The sequence below is a fragment of the Hermetia illucens genome, chromosome 4 (assembly GCF_905115235.1).
Source record: "Hermetia illucens chromosome 4, iHerIll2.2.curated.20191125, whole genome shotgun sequence".
Taxonomy (NCBI): domain Eukaryota; kingdom Metazoa; phylum Arthropoda; class Insecta; order Diptera; family Stratiomyidae; genus Hermetia; species Hermetia illucens.
Genome location: NC_051852.1, coordinates 38,398,610 through 38,420,433, shown reverse-complemented (window position 1 = coordinate 38,420,433; position 21,824 = coordinate 38,398,610). Strand labels below are relative to the sequence as shown.

At 41.1% G+C, this 21,824-nt stretch overlaps 1 protein-coding gene across 1 annotated transcript; it reads right to left on the bottom strand.

The window, feature by feature from the left end:
* Nucleotides 1-1,308: 1,308 nt before the first annotated feature.
* LOC119654987 (retinal homeobox protein Rax) lies at nucleotides 1,309-21,134 on the bottom strand. Its single transcript, XM_038060651.1, has 3 exons — nucleotides 20,277-21,134; nucleotides 2,359-2,567; nucleotides 1,309-2,265 (listed from the first exon to the last, which is right to left on the bottom strand). The coding sequence occupies exons 1-3, from the start codon at nucleotides 20,677-20,679 to the stop codon at nucleotides 1,804-1,806; spliced, it is 1,074 nt and encodes a 357-aa protein (XP_037916579.1). The 5' UTR covers nucleotides 20,680-21,134; the 3' UTR covers nucleotides 1,309-1,803.
* Nucleotides 21,135-21,824: the final 690 nt, after the last annotated feature.

The window sequence follows — 21,824 nt, the reverse complement described above, 5'->3', positions numbered from 1 at the left end:
AAGATCATTTGTTGATGCTTCATTTTCAGGATATCTGTTGACGCGTTCTTTGAGAATGCAACATTACTCGGTATGTGGCATTCTTCCGTTCCGTTGCTAGCTTACATTCATCGTCAAACCAGCCGTTCCGACTCCTTTTGCGGTTGCGGCCAAGTATGTTTATGGCCGTATCCATGATAACATTCTTCAGGTGATTGTGAAGATCATTTGTTGATGCTTCATCTCCAGGTCCTCTGTTGACTGCAGTTATTGTGCCATCCATTTCCCTCTTATAGGTGTCGCGGAGGGCTATGTTGCGGATGCCTTCGGTATTCACTCTCACCTGATTGTCAGAGGGGATTCTAGGTGGTGTTGTAATTCGAGCTCGGAGCATTATCCCAACGAGTTAGTGGTCCGGGTCTATATTGGCCCCCCAATATGTTCTGATATTTATCAAGGCTGAGAGGTAGCGGCGTTCAATCAGCACGTGGTCAATTTGGTTGAAAGTGGTCTCGTCTGGAGAGGCCACCATATGTTTGTGAACCGCTTTCCGCGCAAACCAGGTACTTCCAACAACCATTTCGTGCGATACTACTAATTGTTTAAGATATGGGAGCCAGCGTATCGCCTGAATACGGGCTCCGTCCCTGCTTGAAATCTCCAAATATGATTTTGATATCATACTCGGGACAGGCTTCGAGGGTAAGCTCAATTGCCTCGTAGAAGGTATCCTTCTCCGACTCTGCAATCTCCTCTGTAAGGGCGTGAACGTTTATGAGGCTTATATTTCTAAACTTGCCTCGCAAACGCAGAGTGCATAGCCTTGCGTTTAAATTTTCAAAGCCGATTGCAGCAGGTTTAATTTTTTGGCTGACTAAGAAACCTGTTCCGAGCAGATGGTTTACTGGATGGCCACTATAATATATGGTATAGCGGCTTTTCTCCAGGAAAACGGTCCCTGTCCATCGCATCTCTTGCAAATCTGTTACATCAGCCTTACATTGGGACAGGGTATCGGCTAGCTGCTCAGCAGCATTCGGTTTGTACAGGAAGCGCACGTTCCATAAGAGAATGCGCAAATTTTTTATTCGTTGTCGTTGCCGGGTTCGTCGTTTTGAAATCCAACCTGTCCGAGGCTTCTTCCGTGGTGTAACATCGGTTTTCCGTGTAGGGTTGTCAGCCCTAACCAACCCCCAACCAGGAGGACTAGACGACTGTTCATTCATGCGTCTTCTGTATTTTAATTAACTATTTAGATGCTTACGACAAGTGGCATTAATTTCCAACTACCAATAGCTTGTCTAAGTTAAGTGTTGTTGAAAGTTTTTATTGCTTAGATGGGTGACCAACTTAGAGAGTGAGTGAGATACTTAGGTACTTCGCTGTCATAGTTTACTGGAAAGCAGGAAGTGACATAATTTACCGTAAAAGGGAGCTTCCCTTAATTATTTGGAAGGCTGTGACTAGACAGAAGGTAGTACTTCCAAGTTTGGAATGAAATTTTCTAAAGGTTTCCGTTCTAAGAATTGACCGACTAATGCCTCGCTTTACGTCAGACTCCGAAATTATTGTGTTCTACAACTATAAGCCATTTTTATTGTTAACTACCAATCCGTGCCAACTGACCCTCTTATCATACTAAACAATGAGGTCATCTTTGTTTTTTACCAGCTCTATTAGAATATCTTATTTTCACAGACTTCTACAACCACTATAACTCACAAGTGTCTATTTACAACAACGAAACTATCTATCTTTAATTTAAATTCAATAAATTAGTTTATTATTCAATTACACCAAACACTCCCGGATCTGGAACCCCGGCTAGAACCCTTGTCCCTTATATCGTAACGCTGATGTATTGAAATTATGCTGGAAACTTGTTGAACAATAGCCGGAACCATTAAAATATGATGATGTGTTCATATCATTTCCAAAACTATTATAGGAATTTGCATAACAACTGTAATTTGTCGATTTCGTCGGGAACACGCTCAGCGGGAATCCTAGCGGCGGGGGGTAAGCATGATGCGGGGGATGATGGTGATGATGCGACGAAATGTGATGATGATGTGAGTGTGGTGAAAGTTCCAATTGTTGATGAAACGATGATGATGCAGACGCAGGAGAAGCTGCTAAATGCTTATCTGAAAATGATGCGCCATAGGTTTTATGTGCCACGTTCGGGGTAAGGGCCGGGATCGGCTGGGGTGGGATGTGTAATTTTGTGCTGTGAGATGTTCGCTCGTTTCGACGGAACTTTGCTCGACGGTTTTGAAACCAAACCTGGGAAGAGGGAATCAATGTATCTTTAATTGTATCAAATCTACAGGGAATCGGGGATCTTGAACATTTCGTATTGTAGTCATTGCAGTTTACCTGAACTCGAGCTTCACTTAATCCCACTTTGCTGGCCAACTCTTCTCTGACAAAGGCATCGGGATAATGGGTTCGTTCAAAAATTTTCTCAAGAGCAGTCAGTTGCCCACTTGTAAATGTTGTGCGATTTCTTCTTGGCTTTTTCGAAGAAGAATGAGTTCTTTCCGGTGGGATTGTTGTTTGTAAGCAGCTTTCTCCAGTTTTTGCATCTGAAAAATGAATATTGTTGTTTATCTTATCTGGAATCAATTTTGGCTGGAATAAATATTGTGTTTTTGTTTTTCTTTGCTCAACTTCTCTAATTTCCAATTGAAAAATTAAAATAACATCTATCACTCTGTTAAGAAACAGCCCCTCAATCCTTACGCCCTTAAATCACGAAAATGTCACAGAAAAAGTGAGAACTCTTTCCGGTATTGTCATCAAACTGTTTTGCTTTTGTCGACAATACATAACTGGCTTCTGGGCCACACGAGCGCATCCTGACTCGCCCGAATGCATCCAGTCATCCAGAAACTGCACATGCGCTGCTTATTTACAAACGTATTCTTTCCGAAGTGTCCAAAAATTATCATCAATAAAAAACAAGTTCCTTTACTTTCAAGTAAAATGAGGGAAAAGCCAATATTGCAACCCATTCCAATGGTCCCAAAGGAACCGCGGATCTCGTCACACACTGCAGCGCTTTTCCCGGCATGTGAGGCCCGGCTCGTCTTGTTGTCATCTTCAATTAAGATCACTTTACGTTTTAACCGTAACGTAACGACCCAAGATCTTTGAAATAACGACAAAAAAATATAAATAAATGCAAGCAGCGAAAAGGAGATCCCAAAAAGAAATGTGAATACCCTCGCAAATGTAGGTCTTCTTCAATGAGACAGTCAATCAAGTCCACTCCTTTGAGGTTTCTCGGTGAAATGTGGAGGAAAAAGCCGGCGAGGGGGAGCGTACCAAGATGAATTTTAGGAAAAAAGAAAAAATAAATAAAAGAAAATTGGCGGTATTTCTGAAGAAGTCGGCACATTTTCCGTTTACGATAATGTCTTAAGCGCACAAGCACTTTTTGATGATCTGAGGCAGAACACGAATAAGAAAAATTTAATGGGTTAAATTAAGACAAATTACTCTTTAAACGCCGCAAGCTATTCGGAAAATTTTAAGATTTTTAATTGATTTTGAAAGGATTTTAGCAAGTTTGTTCTGATGGTAGTTTGAATTAGACCATACAACACATAGCAAGAAATCAGCAGGAGCTCAATAGATTCAGTCATTCAGTCCTAGGTTCAAGACGGTTTTTTTTGTGCATATTTTTTTTTGAGTTGGGTGAGTGCATGGGTTTATGCACAGAGTCTTGGACTCCCGGCACATTGCGCCATTTAACTACCAACTAAACACCTCTTCGTCATCAAAGAACTAGTCTGGAACCGTTTGTCATTTACTTCGGGCCAGTCCCTTCCACTCCCTCGGTTTCAAGTCAGGGAATCCTTTTCACCAACGAAAAGGGACAGGCGAAAGGGAATTGCTAATTCTGGGAACCCCTCGCCAACCGGTCGTTCCGCAGGAACTCAATCTTCTTCGCAACAAGCAGAACCCGAACGTAATGCGCAATTCAACTCCATATGCTAGCGCTTCTAAGCATCTCTCTGACAACGCTGTCTGGAGAAAGCTTCCCTGTGGATGTATAAAGTTTCTGGCGAATTCAACCCCACCTTCGACAAGAGAAGAAGGTGTATTCGGCGTCGTCAGCCACTTCATTTTAGAGCACACAATCCGGAGATCACACCTTCCCAATCTTGTACAGGTAAGACTGAAAACCCTCATGCCTACTTAGAAGTTGGGTAAGGAAATAGTCAATCTCACCATGCTTTGGGTTCAGCCATGGATGTAAATTGCCGATGAGTCGTGCAGTCCATCTGTTTCTTGGCTCATTTTGCCAAAAGGGTCGTTCATATTTGTATAACTCTAACAAAAGTGGACCTAGTTCGAAAGTGAAGAGCAAAGGGTCGTTCCAATCTGATTGCCGATAAAAAGTGAAGGGTTACCTCAATCTAAATGGCCTAAATTTATTTTTTGGATGGTGGTAGAAATCTTCGAAAGGTACAGGTGCGTCAAATTGGGACGTCCACCTAACAAACAAACTCAGTCACGAATACTACGGAATGTTACGCGAACATTTCGCTTTCAGAGCACAAGCTAGTTTATGTAGCTTCTTTTCTGTCAGTGCGATTATCACGGTTACCACGATAGCATAGGTCTCAGCACCCTCTAAATTGGTTATGCAATCCTTTACCTATTCATCTCGAACAATGAAATATTAAATGATCCGTATCCTCGGAATGGTTCATCTCGTGTTTGTCACCTGGTCTGTTACTGCCGAGTGCTTCCATTCAACCCCTTCCTTTCTATTAAATTTTGGGAAATCTACTGATAGATAGTGTGCCTTGTTTTATAGGAAGTCCTTAAGCTTCATTTCCGAAATCACTAAGTTATTTTCGAACTTGTTCCGAATGGTTTGCACACTTCGTTCCGAATGGTTTGCACATTTTCTTCCTTCCTTGCTTCATGGTATTGATCAATAACCTACGTTAAGGGTACAACAGGATGGACTATACCGACCAGGCTGTGAGCAGTCTATGGCCGAACTTTAGTCTGCAGGTGTTAGTAGTTATTCTCACTAGAGATAAGCTACCCAGAATTCATGTCCCCCTGAACCTGAGCTCGGCATTTTCCATTCCCGTTTGGTAATAAATTCCACTTCCATCGTTTCCTTCACTAAGTTTAATTTAACCCTTCGGAATCGTCATTCTATGATATGAATCAGATTTTCTAATTAACTACAAAATCAAGCACCGGTGTTTCCTCCGGCTCGCGAAGGCAAACACTCCATGACACAAAAAGCCATCTCCGTATCAAATCTTGACAAATTTCAGCTCTGGTCATATCTTCCTTCAGCCTTTCATTAATATTGTACCATTGGAGTATTTTCGCGAAGTAATCTCTAAGCAGCGAAGCTACCTTCCTACGATAGATGATTTATGTCCAGCGCATAAGCAACTCATCAGATGCTGCTTCATCTCTGCCCTGAGAGGGGCATGCATGGATGAAAGTGTACAAATGAGCGTGAAATATTTTTAGGACAGTAACTTCTGGGGGCAAGGTTGGCCGAAGGAGATTTTGTTTAAAGATTGGAGGAAGTCTGACTACATATTCATTTGACGACGATGGAGTGAGGGAGCTTGAGATATTTTATTCTGCCAAAGGAGCGCTTGGAAAAGGTGCGACGGGAAAATTCTGACCTAGCCTGAAAAATTTTCCAACAATTGAATATTGTGCCGCAAATACTACTAAAAATGTAATCTTAATGAGGAATCGGTATTTGCCTACAGGCAGCGAATCTTTCAATCCATTGACTTTAAATCTGCAGACGCTTAGACGCTGTGTAACTCGGTCTGAAGAGAGAGAACTACGGGTACATCACGTGAAATAAGGTGAGTGCGATGAGGAGACATTACCAACAATAACGGAAAAGTCGCTCATGGTCGATGAACTTTCCAGGACTAATTTTACGAAAAAGTGCAGACGTGGTATCAGCCAAGCTTCTAAAAACAAATCAGCAAGAGAACCAGGTAACACATTCTCCTCCCCCTCTTAGGCGAGTGCCAGTTAATTCTGAAAATATGCACTCCTTATAAGGACATTTCGAATTGCTCAGCCTCTGGGTAGTCGCTCGATGTTTCCATGTGCTCCGACAGGATGATTCAGTTTTTATTCAGGCTCCCGTTAAACCGAAAGGGCACTGAGAATATACAAATGGTGATAGAAGCTTGAACATATTGATGAAGATATGCTTATGCATATCTCAGAAGCTCGGTAAAAATGCTTTTCAAAGTATAGCTTGTGTTTCCAGAGAGTGTGAGACTATGAAGGCTGTAAGTCTCAGGTCGAATGAAAGCAAAACTCCACAGCGTGGGACAGGAATGAAGTAAAAGGACATTTGCTTCAGGGGAAAAAAAGCAAGTACCTAGCTGGTAAAATTATTGAAAACGCTGTAGCAGTCTCTATCCAGTAAAACAAAAACGCTATATTCATATGTGTCACGAACATGAAACCTCCGATATATCGTGTTGGAATGCTAGTTTTGACAACTCATAGGCTACGCCTCACCGACAACTTAGGCAAAATTGATGTCGGACATGTGTTTAGAAGAAAGCCGTCAAAACTAGCAAAATCAATGAAATTTCTCGAGTACTAGTTTACTATCACTTGCTTGACTCGAGGAAGTTCACTTTTACAAAGCTTTCGTAGTTTCGGAGTCACCAGAGCAGACAGACCTGCAAATGCATACTTACCCTAAAATTCATATTGCCGAAGCTGCGGGGAGGGGAAGGAAATTCTCAGGCACTTCTTTTGATATTGCCCAGCTGTAGCTTGAGACAGGTTGTAAAAACTAGGCGAAACGGTTTTCGAGACCCTTAAAGAGACTTCCAGTTGCAGAGTTTCTCGTGAATGTCGCGCGCTGGTTCTGAATATCTGAATCAGCTGCACTCTATCGATCCATTTGCTCTTACTACGGGCCGACTGCAAATAGCTTAGCCGGATGGGCTCTCCGGCTTCTCTTGCTCTTGCCACAGCAGACGTGGTCTTAAGAATTTGTGGCATAAAAACGGCATATCATATTACGAAGTAAAAACGTACGTACTACGGCTAAACCTGCGTGCATTCCAGGATCTAACGCCTTTCAACAGTTGATTAAAGCGCTTGGTTCAGCCCGAACTACTGAGGAGCGAAATATTGCAGGAATCAAAATCATTGTCGCAATATTAACTCGTTGTGGCTGGTATCACACGCCCAATGTACCACCACCATCTCTCGCAATTTCTCCGCGATCAGTACAACCCCATATCGATCGCGGATATCCTCATTTCGGATGTCATCAAGCCCCGTGACGCCACTGGTCCAATGCAACATTTTTGTTTCCATTGCCGCGAGACGCTGTTCATTGTTGTTTATTTTATAGTTGGCCAACACTCAGAACCATAGAGGATGACATAGCGAACGACACTGCCTTAGATTTAAAATTTGAGACGTTCATTGATACGTCGATCACCAAGAACGCCAATTTTGAAATGCCAGTTCGTCCAAATTGTGAAGCAATTTCATAACGCAGTTCACAATTAAATGACAGCATTGATCCGATATAATTAAATCGCTTAGTTCTGGGCAAGTTACTACCACTGGCTGTCTGATAGTGTCTGTTTCACTGGAATTGGTCGTCGGAAATTCTATTTTATTCAGATCAAGTGTGAGCCCGTGTTGAATGAGACGATCTTTCCACATTTGGACAACTTGCCTGAGATCAGCTTTATTATGAGCGCCTTCTCTGGATCCAGAAATGCAATGTGGAAAGGGCTTCTGACAGTGTTTCTCCGTGAGTAACCATCCGCGTATATTGCGTCAGTAATTATACAATTCTTGACAAACCCGCCATAGCCCAGGGGGTTATTCGACAGATGTCGCGAATACGGTTGTCAACAATGCGCTCGTTCGACTTACTTAGTGGCATCATGGAAATCCTCTGGGAGGGCAATGCTGACACCATATTACGTGCATGGGCTATACAATTAGAGCAGTTTATAGCCATTTTTACCGCGTTCGTAAATGTCACCAAGTGAGATTAGTTAGGATTTAGTGTAGTGGAGTAACTCCAATTATACTTTATTTATCCCTTTCCCTGATCTCATTATTTTATTTCTGCTTTACTGAGGATAGTATAGAAAACGTTTCCTCAAACCCTCCTCCTTTCTTTGGGTGAGGGACCAGCATGCTATGCAAATAACATAACTGAGTTCCTCCGCCCAAACTAATTGGTTCAAATTGAATTGCAACATTGATTATCAATGCTGAACTCGAAAAACTGCTTCTTTTAGCCATAATTACAAACGAAGGAATTGGCATGCCTCTCATTTTGGATAATGACTCTATCAACACTGATGCACGCGGACATAGGTAATCAAAATCTGTAAAACCCAGCACAATAAACTGCCACACGAAATCACCATGCATTTCAAACACATTCGGCGAAACTTCCATAAATATGGGCATATGGGCATAGCTGAATACAAAGCATTGATATCCGGGATTAACTGCCTCTAATCCAAGAAACGGTTACCAAATTTCGTAACGAATAACTTGTCTACAAAGCTGATGATGCCCAACCAAATATGTATGTTCTAGCACGTAAATGGGCTGATTCTTACTAAGAAGAGGCAATCTATTTGCATTGACCCAGGAAAGACGCAAGTTCTAACGGAATCTTTCAGGTCCCAGTTTAACAATCTTTTTCCCGCTTCAATCTGACAATCATACTAATTCTTCCTACATTTGATAATTAAAGCGTTCGTTTCTGTAAATGTGACTCGATAAAATTTCCGAGTTTATTTCACTCCTCTGAACCTACCAAAAACCTTAACTGTAAAAAATTGAGCCAGGCTAGACAATCACTACTTTCTCGGCGTGGAGAAAATAGCAAAAATAGTTGTCATAAAGAGAAAAGGCAGCTTCCACTAAGCACAAAATTTGAAGTCCATCTTCGTATAAGCTAATTTAGTCAAGCTTGCTAAGTAAGCACGAACTATATGGTCAGCTCAATATAACGGTCTTAACAGTATTATTCCTGGAACTCTAGAGAGTACTCTTCTCTCTCTCTCTCTCTCTCTCTCTCTCTCTCTCTTGCGGCAATGTACTTTTGTACTCTGGAAAGTCAAGGGGTAGCAGATGCGAACCCGGGGCCGGGTTGCTTCTGCCTTCTACCGGAAGGCGCGCTCTCTTGATCTGGGAGCTGGTTTCTGACAGGCTTCTAACTGCGAGATTCCGGTCCATGTTAAGGAGCATCACAATTGTACAATACTACACACCAACAGAGACTTTCGATATAGTAGAGAAGGGTGGTTTCCACGAGCAATTAAACGCAGTTCAGGGGAGGTTTCCTAAAGGTGAAATTGTGATCGTGATTGGTGCCCTGAATGTCAAGGTGGGATTTGACAACACCCTGCTCGGACATGTGATGGGATAACACGATCTTGGCGACCGTAACGATAATGGCGGGAGGTTCGTGGCTTTCTGCAACTTCCACCGGTCGTTGGTGGCACATTGTTCGTGCACAAAGACTATCTTAAGGTCGGTTGGGTTTCAACTGACCGACTCTGTATGAGTAATAAAATCGACCACTTCACGATCAGCAGTAGATTTAGGATTTGTCTGTTGAATGTGCGTAACAAGACAGGCGCTGAAATCGGCCGCGAAAAGGGTTACCATCTGATGGTCGCTTACGTTCGCTTCTGGATGTTTCCACTACTTCCCGCAGGGTTGAAAAGCTGCGACCGCCTAAGTTCAACGTCAACCAACTTGTATGATTACCAAGCTGGATCATACAAGTATCCAGCTGTCGCTCGACAATAGGAGAGATATCTTGCTGATCGAACGGCAGATATACTGAGTAACCCGCCTGAGAATATCGGTGAGCATTGGGCCGCCACCAAAACTGTTCTTTGCTCGGGTATTACACAGGCCGTCGGTCACGTCCCGAAAGGGCGTAATAAGGTCTGGCTGATTGCTGAATCGTGAAAGCGGGTCGATGAAAGAAAGGAGTTGAATGTTCTATTGACCGCTGCGAGTGAAAGCGGGCATGACGCGCTCGAATATCGAGCGAACTCTTGAGAAGTTGAGCATAGTGTATGCCGTGACAAAAGAGAAATTGCTATTGCCTTGATCAGGGAAGCGAACATGCCGCAGATTGCAATGATTTCAAAAGTGTATCCCGCATTTGAAGAAGATTCTATGTGGTCGCAAATCTTTCAATGGTCCTATGAAGGACGTCATCGATCGACTTCTCATCCACGATGATGAACAACTGAAAAGATGGAAAGAACACTTCACCACTGCTGTTAACCGTATCATATCCTTTGAAATTCCTCCTAATGTGGATGAAATGGCCTGTCGCTGTAACATGTGGATCCGAACTGTTCCTCCAAACAGAAGAGAAATCATTCCAGCCAACAATGCATTCAAACAGAGTAAAGCCGCTGGGGTTGGCGGTCTCCCCACAGTTATTTATCGCTGGAACTGCTGATATGCTCTTTACACTCGTACGGAAATCTTGGGAATCCGAGATGTGGAAGAACGGGATGATTGTTAAGATGCCAATAAAGGGCACCTGTTTTAAGTCTGCCAATTGGAGGGGTATCTGCGTGTTCCCAGCCGTTGAAAAAATAATTGCGGAACGCGTCAAAGAAGGTCTCGCAAGCTTGATCGACAGATAGCGGGCTGGGTTCCGCTCGGGATCCTCCTATAGCGACCACTTTAATACCCCGGTGCAACAACCGGTATCCAATCTAGGCGTGTCTTAGTAAGGAGCTTCAGACATCCCTTCTAGACTTTCCGGGCTTGATCATCCTCATCCATACGGATTAAGTGACCCGCCCACCGCAACTTGTTGAGGTATCTCTAATAGATTTCGACATTATGTGGGCTACCAGAACAACATATGATTGCGCAAAATGTCACATCCTGTATCGAAGCAAAATGTCGGAGGACTTTAAGGTTCAAAGTGGAGTCCGCCAGAATTGCATCCTGTCACCGATATTATTTTTTCTTGTTATCGGTGATGTTCATCATGCTGTCTTGTGCAGGGGGCGTGGAACAGTTCAGACGATTGGGCAAATGGTTCTGGATTTGGAAAGAGGGGCAAGAAGAGTTGGACTGAAGATAAACACCAACAAAACTAAGGTTCTCAGTCTGACGCATTGTGCACTCTCCCTATCTGTGGCAGAGAATCGAAAGCGTCGATCAATTTGTACATCTAGGTTTGGTTTTCTGTTTGTTTTTTTGGTTTCTGCGGATGGTGCCACCAAACTAGATGTTGCCCGATGCATTAACCGCGCTAGATCCGCTTTTTAAAATCTGGAAATGCAGTTATCTCAACACCAACATCAAGTTGAAGCTATTCTGTGCTAGTGTTCTTTCTGTGTTACTATATGGGAGTAGCACATGGAAAGTGAACTCTATTGTTACCCAAAAGCTTCTATCTTAAAGGAAGAACTTGGTCGGTATACAGGACGGTATAAACACGGAATACAACACGCACTGAGCTATCTTCAGTAAACTTTAGTGGAGTTGTCGTTACGGTATTATATGCACCAGATTTAGGAAATAGGCAATTCGATCCACGCATTTGTCCGGCACCTGAACGAAATCGTCAGTTATCCATGTTAAAAAATTGAGTCCTTGGACCAAAAAAGCAGATAAAAATCTCTTTTTGATTACTTCGGCCTCTCATCGAGTAGATGGGGACGCAGGGCTCCCTCAACTCGAAAATAAAACCATTTTTGCCTCAACCGGCCTATAATTACTTACAATTTTGTTATCATTTTTTACAAACTGTGAGCACTAATTATGAAAGTTGTTAACATTAAAACAGGTGCCAGGACATCAGCCTTTTCACATTTTTCCCATTAATCCAATTTTTCCAATCACTAGCTAACTATCCCCATGGGAGCAATCAATACCCGAAGATTCGACACAATCCTAAGTATATTTTTGGGATGCAAGAGTTGAATTTTCCAATATTTTTTTATATTTTCCAGAAAAAAATGAGTTGTTGACACACGACACAAGTGCAAGATTTATGATATTCCGGTCATTAAGTGGTTTTAGTAGTTTCTTGATGCACTTTTCAAGAAAACGGCAGACAGACATTGTCTCCTGGGATTGATTCAATGAAACTAAAACCACTTTACGTGGCTTCCGAAAAAAATGTCGTAAAACAAAAAAATCCCAAAAGGTGTTAATCTGTCGAAGGGAATCAAGTGATTTCCCCTGTTCCAACTCGATTTGAAAAAGTGTTGAAGCGTTTCAAATTAGTGATGATTCCCAGCGGAGATGAAGACAGAGGGAACCAAAGAAATTATCGAATCAATTGATCCTGTAAGCTGAAACCGATTTCCATTCAACTTTCACTCTCTTTTCATTACTCCAGCTAAATACTAAACCATCTATGAGAAGATGATTTATACTCGTATTTTACACCTAGGACAAGTCAGAACCTTTCAAAACAAGGGTGGTCTGCAGTGAAACTATTAGAGGACCTAATTACTACTTAGCTCCGAAAACAAGGTCGTAAAAGTGAAAGTGTTTCATTGGAAATGACATAAAAATTAGTCCAAACTTTAGTGTTAATCTACTTAACACCTACTCCCGAGGGAATACATGTAATGTGGAAAGTAGCCAAAGATGCAATAAAATAATTTTAATGGCCAATAAAATGGTGCAAGTATCTATTATTTGTGATTGGAAATTCTTAGAAGAGAGATAGAAAGATATTTTCGTTTCAGAAGATATTGAAGATCTTCTCAATAGTTCATTCACGCCAGGGAAGTGAGTTAGTGAATTGAATTTGGTTTGGATGTACATAGTTCCTGTGTGTAACATCTTTAAGCTTTCGTTGAAAAACTGAAAAATCTAATCTTTGTACTATGGCTAGAGGAAGTTCTTGCTGTCCAATGAGACAATATTCTTAATAAAAATCAAAAGTCGGTCCGATTTTCATAACAAATTGTGGAACATTCTACCCTCTAATGATCCTTCGACAGGTCCCCATCTAATTGCCTCATAGGCACCACCTCTAACTAGTGACTTTCTCAAATTATCACCTCATTTTTCAAAACACTACATATTTACATACCGCACTTCATCTTCCATTCAATCAAAGAATCAAACCCAACCGAAACATCATAAACATGAAGATGAGACGAAGCCGCAAAATGAAATAAGACCCAAAAGGATTCTCATGTGTTGGAAACATTTTCAAGTCTCCTTGACTCCTCATACATTTCTCCAGAAGAGCAAAAAGAAAAGTGAGGACGTCAAAACATATCCATCATAAATTTTCTGTACGGTGACGTGCATGTGATGCTTCACTTATGTTGCAAATGTACCGATACTGATCTTACCGCTCAGCCAGTGGTTTAAGATGATTAGACTTATGGAAGATGTCTTTGTTGGTGCATGGAAGGAGGAATAAGATCAAGGAAAATATGATGGAAAGGAAAGGGTTTTCAAGTTTGTGTGCTGTGGTATATGAATATGGCAAATTAAGGCGACTACCGGATTTGGCATTTTCAGATGGAGATAATGTAATTGGTTTCCAGAATCATATTTCATTTTAGAAGATAATAAACGGTAGAAGTTCATTTTTATCGAGGAAGAAAATAGTTTGGTGAACGGATATAAGTCTGTATTGTAAGCATTACAATAGTAACATATGTAATGAGTTGAGTTTTGTTAACCAACCCAGGTTATTCCAAATTCCTTTATACTGAGCAATGGGGACTAAAGATCCTGAGCGTTTACGTGAGTACCTGCGGGGCAGACATAATTCCACAGTTCTTTTCGGACACCGGTTGATTTGGCGACACAATCCGAGCATCCCCCTGACTAGCTCCGCGGTACTGGTTTATACTGAAGCAGGATCAGCATTCATACCAGTGGATGCAACCTCCGCTGCAACTAAGATATACGACGCCCAAGATGCAAAGTGCAGTTTTACGCTTGAGCCCACAAGCAGTACCGACCGTGATGTGGGCACAAACACAATCGCCATGATACTCCCACAAGAAGACCAACCCCAAAAAAACGAGCACGAAAGCACATCCCTCTCCATGAAACATATACTCTCAGAGGGTCAGTCGGTTCTCATGGTATCATATAGTCTTCGAAAGTGAGATTTTGGTTCGAGAGCCGCTTCGGATGAGTCTGTTGTAGACTCAAGCTTGATGGTCCTACTCCAAGCAGCGGAACAGAGGAGCAGAGGAACTTTACTTCCCCATTAAACTTTACAGAGTAGGAGCAGTAACAGTTGTAGATTATTGCATTTTCCTCTGCAGGCTGTAATTAACGTAAATGTGGGGGAAGGCCAAAATAAATATATGGTGGGACTATGGTCAATCACGAAGTTATAGCTATTTCCAGAGTCGAAACGCCTGTGTATACCTTTGTACGGGCCATACTTCGTAATTGATCGTAGTCATTTTGCGCCCAACGTTTAGCCAGCTCAGATTTCACAACAGTGAACTTAAAGAAGATAGCCAATTCCGGCTACAAACCTCAATTTTGGTTTGGATGAATCTGAAGCAGTCTGTTCTAGGTTAGACTGCACATGCTCTTGACTTCATTTTCTAGGTCCTTGTCTCCTTGTTCTTGTCATCAGTTCTATATGGCCTCGCAGCCATTCTGAGTCTTGTGTTTGTGTGTGAAGTGTGGACTTCCAATTGTTGATGAAGACGCATTCAGAAGTTAGGGTCTTGCTCTGACTTTCGTTAATACTTTGAGGCTTTAAGGGGGTCATCCTGTGTAGTGTAGTAGATGTGGTGTAGGGCAAAGTGATTTTTTGATATTCGGAGTCGTTCGGAAATTGCAGTGTTAAATAGGTAAAATATCACATGCTAGATTTATGTAGACCGCCGTTATAAAGCGCGTATTTATAGGTTCGAATGACGTTCAAATGACTTCGCTAAAATCATAAGAATCGAAGGTAAAGATTTACATGGGCTAGGTATAGTAGATTAGTGGTCAGTTAAGATTTTATGGTTAAAAATCACATTCTTCTAATCTGCTGCTACCGTAGCCCAAAATCTATCCAACGAAATTCTTTAAATTTTTCAGGACTTATTCAGAAGATGTTTCTACGGTCCGCAAGCTAGCATAATTGCGATTCACTCAGCAGTTTTCTTATTCATTAAAGTAGCCTTGAAAAAAAAAAGTTTAACACGTCACCAAAAATTTAGCTTTTAATATTTTTAATAATCCTAGTGTGCGGACTGTGGTTACCTCCGTACATTAAAATGCAGTTTACATTTTTTTCTTTAAGATGATCACACCTACCACGCCTAGCGTGTCAGCAGAAAAACAATTTCTTTTGGAGTTGGGTGTATAAGTTGCTCTTTATTTCAATAATGAACTATGCGATCGGGCTGGAGAAATTACTACACATGCTCAAAATATTAATAAATATATGGTGAAAAATTCGTATTTGTACCTTTATCCAGTTCTTCACTAGAAAAACAAGTCGAGAAACCGCAAGCTTGACGCTTCAGGTATAAAGTGTTTTGTGAGGTTTGTGTTTGGTGAGAAGCATAACGCAGGTCTCCATTGGCTGATAGCATTGACTTGATATATTTAAATCGCTCAGTTTTGTTAGTGGCAGTGACCTGCCCAGAACTGAGTGATTTAAATATCTCGGGTCAATGCAATTAGCCAATGGAGAACTGCGTAATGAAATTGCTTCAGGCATTAACGCAACCTGTATTAAGTGGCGTTCCACAACTGGTGTTCTTTGTGATGGACGTATCAACGAACGTCTCAAATCTAAAATTTATCGCAATGTCGTCCGTCCTGTCGCTCTCTACCATACGGTTCTGAGTGTTGGCCGACTATAAAAGACAATGAACTCCATCTTGTGGTAATGGAGACGAAGATGTGGACTTGTGGCGTGACACGTTTTGATCGCATCCGAAATGTGAATATCTGCGATCGATATAGGGTTGCACCGATCATGGAAAATCTACGAGAGAGAGGAGTTCGGTGGTATGGTCACGTAATTCGCGCTAATGAGAATTAACTTGCCAAGATTGGTCTGAACATCGAGGTCCATGGTAAGTGACGAAAAGGCCGGCCGAAGCAATAGTGGCTTGATGCGCTGAATGAGGAATTAAAAGCCTCGTGATTACATCCAGATCAGGCATTTGATAGAGCCAAATGACGAAATCAATCACGACGAACCGACCCCGCTTGTGAACGAGACAAACGCTGAACAAAAAGTAGAAGATGTGAGGAGCGATGAGTGCATGACAGTTCCTTGTCAGACAGTTAAAAATTCCATTGCGCTCTATTTTTTAGAAAGCGATTTAAATAAATCAATTCATGGAAAGCACTGTATTGATAATAGTCACCCTTATACGCTTCACACTCGGAGTTTTGTATTATTTGCAAATGTGAAGAAATTAATCTACAACAAATACAAACAAGTCGGGAAACCGGAAGCTGGGCGCTTCAGATATGCAAGGTTTTGTTTGTTTCTTCTGTGAGTATGTTTGGGTGTAGAACTATCCCATTTGTACATAGCCCGTTATGTATATGCATTTAGCATGTCAGATTTAGTACTTGCGGTTGCAAATTTACACGGTAAAGACAATTTTAAGCTACTGTAACTTTGTTACTAATAGTATGATTTTGATCAAACTTGGGGATAATATGCTTCATATCATAGTTTATGCTACAACCGACTTTTATAACTCTGGGATAAACTTAAGGGGGTTTTTCTCAATTTTCTCAAAAATATGGTAAGATACTATTATTAACTTAATTTGAACACATATCGAAATGGAGAGTATTTTGAGGCCTGGGCAACATATAGAGGCAGCTTCATGAGTTTTTTCAGATTTTTAGGTTGGACAGTTTCTGAGAATGGGTCCGATAAAGAAATCATCACTTTCCACCCCTCTCACTCCCCGCCTTTCCAACAAATTTCAAAATTAAGACCGGCTTCAAAAAGTACTAATCAAGACCTTCCATTTGAAACAAAATAAAATTATAATAAATAAAAAAAATTTAGGATATACTTATATATAAGATACCAGCGTATCTAACGGACAGTGACCTGGTCCTCTAGGGCGAGATTGGTCAATAAGCATCATCATATTGTCAGTTCTTTAAAAAAAATCTCTTTCCCCATTTGTTGCGCTGCAGCTAGGCGACTATCTTGCGATAGTGCATGTCACTAAATGGCATTGCGAATAATGAAATTGTCGAACTTTCTCCATATGTGACCTATCCACTGACAGTTCCGCGTTCCTGCCAACACGTTCACAGAGGCTTCCAAATAGACTCCCTTTTAACATTGTCAAAAGCTGCCTCTAAGTCGATGGAGAGGTGAAATGGGGATTTAAATCCTGCGCATTCTTCCAGAACGATCCGGAGTGTATATACAGGTTGCGTACGGTGTTTAAGGACAACTTGAGAGTAAAATTAATTAGCTTTTACTTTGAACAAAATTTAATGAAACTTCACGATTTTTTTACACAATATTAACTTGTTATATAGCTATAAAATCGTACAATGAAATTTCCATTAACCTGCAATAACCTGCTCGATCCGGGTTCAGAAACAATTGCATGCCCGAATCAATTGCTCCTTATAATATTGACCATAACGGTGTTAATTGTCGCCTTTAGAAAAGAAATCTTGTAACGCCATCGCTTTGTGCTAAGGTGCCGAGTTTGGTAGTTTGCTGAAAGATGTATGGGCTGTCAAAACGTACACTATCAATCCAAGGTTTCACTATTGTCTCTAGAACCTCGATATATGCCGCAGAATTCACTCGATGTCCTTGAGTAAAGAAGTGTGCTAGCGTGACATGTCCTTTGTTGCTCACAACACCCAAAACCATAACAATGGCTGGAAATTTCGTGTGCACGACAACAGGAACTTCTGTAGGACTGTAACATAGCCATCCGTCATTTCTGCGGTTGGTCTTTTAGTCTTGGTCAACATTTTTTTTGCCCGAAAAGAACCATAATATCTCAGGCGCTTCAGGATGTTTAATTTTGTTAAGAAGGTGTTTTGATCGGATAACTCGCTGTTCTCATGTTTAATAATAATAATAATAATCGTTGGCGCAACAATCCATATTGGATCAGGGCCTTGAAGTGTGTTAGAGCACTTCATTCAAGACCGTAACGGTACACTACAGTAGACTGTAGGAGGCAATGTGGTCAGCATTGCGCTCGCCCGAGATTATTACCCTGATTTGACTCAGGTACTCATTCACAGCTGAGTCGACTGGTATCCGACGTCAAATCACGATGCAAATTCCACTGCCACCAGTGAGATTTGAACCGCGACCTTCTCATGTTTGCTCCGACATAAACTGTCTTCTGCCCATAACGTTATACCGGGAATCTTAGTGGAGAACTCGATGAATAAGATTGTCAGAAACATTAAGCTCCCTCGTAAGGGTCTCATTGATTTTGAAGGGTCCTCGTCAATGATCACTTGCACTTGTTGAATAAATTCTGCAGATCGGACAGTGTCAGAAAGTTCCCCGTGTTTTTTGCGTTTTGCAAAAAAATCTGCATCGCCACCTGACGCTTCCAAGTCACGGCAAACTTTATAAATGAGTGAACGGCGCACTTAAGAAAAGTGGAGATTTCAAAATCGGCGATATTTGCACATATAACGACGATAACTGTATGTCTCTTCATTTCTTGAGTTAAGTTGTAGTCCTCAATGTCTTATTTGAAAAAAAAGCCAAAAGAAAAATCATGGTTTCGGGAAGTTATAGCCACATATATATATGTCCTCAAATACCATATGTACTCTGTATTTTTATTGTTCAAACAGACTTGAACAGTCTTTCGTGTAGGAATGACTACCCCATGCTGTAATCTGGTTTTCTATTACCTTTTTTTCGGTAGGGTAATGTGTTGGCTTCCCGAAGCTTTTCCCCGTCGGACTTCCAAGTAAACACCTCTTTGCCTTCAGAGAATTAGCCTGAAACGCATTACTTCGGGGTACTCTTCCTGCTTTTCCAGCTCATGGAGCCTTCTAATCAGAGAATTCCTTTCACCAGCGGGAAGGAAGACGAGGAACAAACCTGTTAGTCAAAGAAGCTTTTGACATATGGTACCCCCATCGGTCGAACTCAATCTTCTTCGCAAAAAAAGAGCCTGAAAGCAATGCGTAGGGTCGGGATTCCTTTTCTGGTCAAGTTGATTACTTTTTTCCAGCACAAGGCTGAAACCATGAGTAATCATCCATCCGCTTACCCGTCGCATCAATGTGCCAAGTCTGCTGTGCGCCGTTTAACAGTGCTTATTATATCGTTCCATTTTACTGAATTGAAGGCATTTTGACATCAGGCGTTACGACAAGCACCTCCGTCAAAAACGGTCTTCGACCTCTTCCACACTATTGCCATCAATCAGTATGGAATGTTTGAGGAATAATATCCATACAATCCACAATGGTTTTCTATTATAGCTCCCGAAATATCAATACAGGTGATCCAATACACTAGGATTGCCTCTAATTATAAAACAATCTGCTCGTTTCATTCAGACACCCAAGACAACTAAAAAGTTTGACATAAAAAACCAGAAAGTAGATCAGTTGGAAAACTGAGGAAAATTTGAGAAACCTCGGTCGCTTCTGACAATGACGCTTAAGGGTGTGGTCGCGGACACTGAATCGAGATGGTTAAAGATAGATGCTGTGGAAAGCCGATTTGAGAAACAGATTGAACTGCTAGGAAAACAAGGAAAGGAGGGTCTTCGTTCACATATTATTGTCCAACCCCAAAAAACTAACTGATTTGAGCATCACCTTAAAGTCATATCATAGAACTGGCCCAATGTTAAACACCAAAGGACCTCTAACCCATCAGATCCGATCCAAATTCTTTTATCACTACAAAAATTTAAAAAGCACGTTAAAGCACAATAATAAATAGCAATGGCTAGACCTGTGGATTTCACTTTAATTACACAATGCGTGGTACTAAACTTTACTCCTAGAGTTATCCGATCTTACATACTTATATATGTACCTATAATCCTTAAGTATACGTGGAAGTACACGCGGTAGCTGTTTATGATCACTTGGCAGTAGAGCTTACACCTGGTGTGGCCCAAGCGTCAAGGCCGTGGAATGTCCACAGGAATCAAGGAGGTGAAGGAAAAGTAAGGTTCAGATCTTTAAACGTGAAATCGACCGTCACTGACTAAACAACTTACTTCGAGAAAGGATCATGCACAAATATCAAATATGCATTTATTTTGGATAAAATATTTCAAAAGAGTCGTACTTACTAGTTCGTTGCTCTGATCCTCTGCCAATTTCTTCACTCATTGCATAACCAGCTGCCAGTTGTAGTAAATTATTAACCGAAAATCTTTTCACATTATCTGATCCTTTAAGCACTGTACAACCATCGGTTACACTGTCCTTCGCACTAACCGCTCCAGAGATCAAATTCGACCCTAATTCACTGAAGAATCCGTTGGCGAATGATCGATTATAGTTAGAATTCAAACTCAACTCGTGACCATTATTATTGGCTTCCATCAGCGTTTGATTATTAGTTAACGAGGTCCTTTCATTTGTTTTCTCGGTAGCTGCAGTTGATGCCTGCATACACTGAGTCATTTGCCCAATGTTCTGCAGAAAGGGAGATATCAACGAGTTGTTCTCCAAATTCTGATAATTCAGCATTGCCACAAGATTTTCCAAGAACGTCTTTTAATAATAAAATTGGTTTTATAATTTACAAGTTGAAAAGCCACTCAACAAATTGACACCTATTTTCACTTGCGTTAATTGAATTAGCTGCTAAGTCGCGAACTCGATTTCACAGTCACTTAATCAAATCAACCCCCAAGCTTAGAACCAACGATCAGAATTAAGTAATAGCTATCTATCTATTTTCTCAGTTTTCTTCAGTCCTTCCTTCCCCCTACTCTTTGGCGAAACCGTAATTTTCCACAGCACAAAATATCTTTCAACAACTACAAGAAGATCCTTCGTCGTTACTTTATTTTATCCGTAATTAAATTCTGCTTGTTTAAACTGCTATAATTAAATTAGCAAATGAAACACCAAATTCAATCGTAATTTAATTAAGTAAGCGGAAAGTCTGTAATTGCTAGACGGCTAACAAGTCGGGGGCGCAATTCACCAGCTAAATGACTACTGAAATTAAGCAAAGTGATTCTGATAAGATCGTTCTTTTTTCCAAGAGGACTGGTCGTCCTACTGAGGAGGATCTTCGTTTTCAAGCGAAATTCACAGATCCGCCTTGGGCATGTGTGATACAATTCTATTTCCATTAACTCCACCCCCTCGATTTCAGAGCGAAATGAAAATATCCAACTTGGTGTCTCATTAATCGGGAGATAATCCGGAAAATCTTTCAGATTTTCACTCAATTTTCTTGGCAGAAGAACGCTATTTTTAGACGGAAAATTTAAATGTTTCATTGGTTACGGGATGGCTTGAGGGCGTGAGCAGTTTCTTGGTATATATGTACATAGAGGAATTTTGAATGATCAGTTGATGCATCTAGATGTGAGCTGACTGCGTTTTAGATAAGCAAGCTACTTGGGGATGCGGTTGATATTTATTCATTCGATTCAAATAGTCAGTCAGTAGCAGTGCAGCAGAGCAACAGGAATTGTCCTTATTTTGGTTTTTTTATGAATCTGGTCGATCTAAATCTTAGTTTTGTTTAGCTGAAGTGTTTCAGCAAATTTATTTCCAAGTTGATTTCGGATAGTATCTCTTATCCAGCCCGAAGCTGTCCGGTTTAAAATAACTGTTTTTAGTTTTGTCTAATGCTTGCTTTGTTTTCTTTAATTTAA

Coding starts and splice junctions, on each gene's coding strand:
- LOC119654987 (XM_038060651.1), bottom strand. CDS start 20,679: ATGCTGAATTATCAGAATTTGGAGAACAACTCGTTGATATCTCCCTTT. Junction 2,568..20,276: donor AGGATCAGAGCAACGAACTA/GTAAGTACGACT, acceptor TTCATTTTTCAG/ATGCAAAAACTGGAGAAAGC. Junction 2,266..2,358: donor TAAGTGAAGCTCGAGTTCAG/GTAAACTGCAAT, acceptor CCCTCTTCCCAG/GTTTGGTTTCAAAACCGTCG.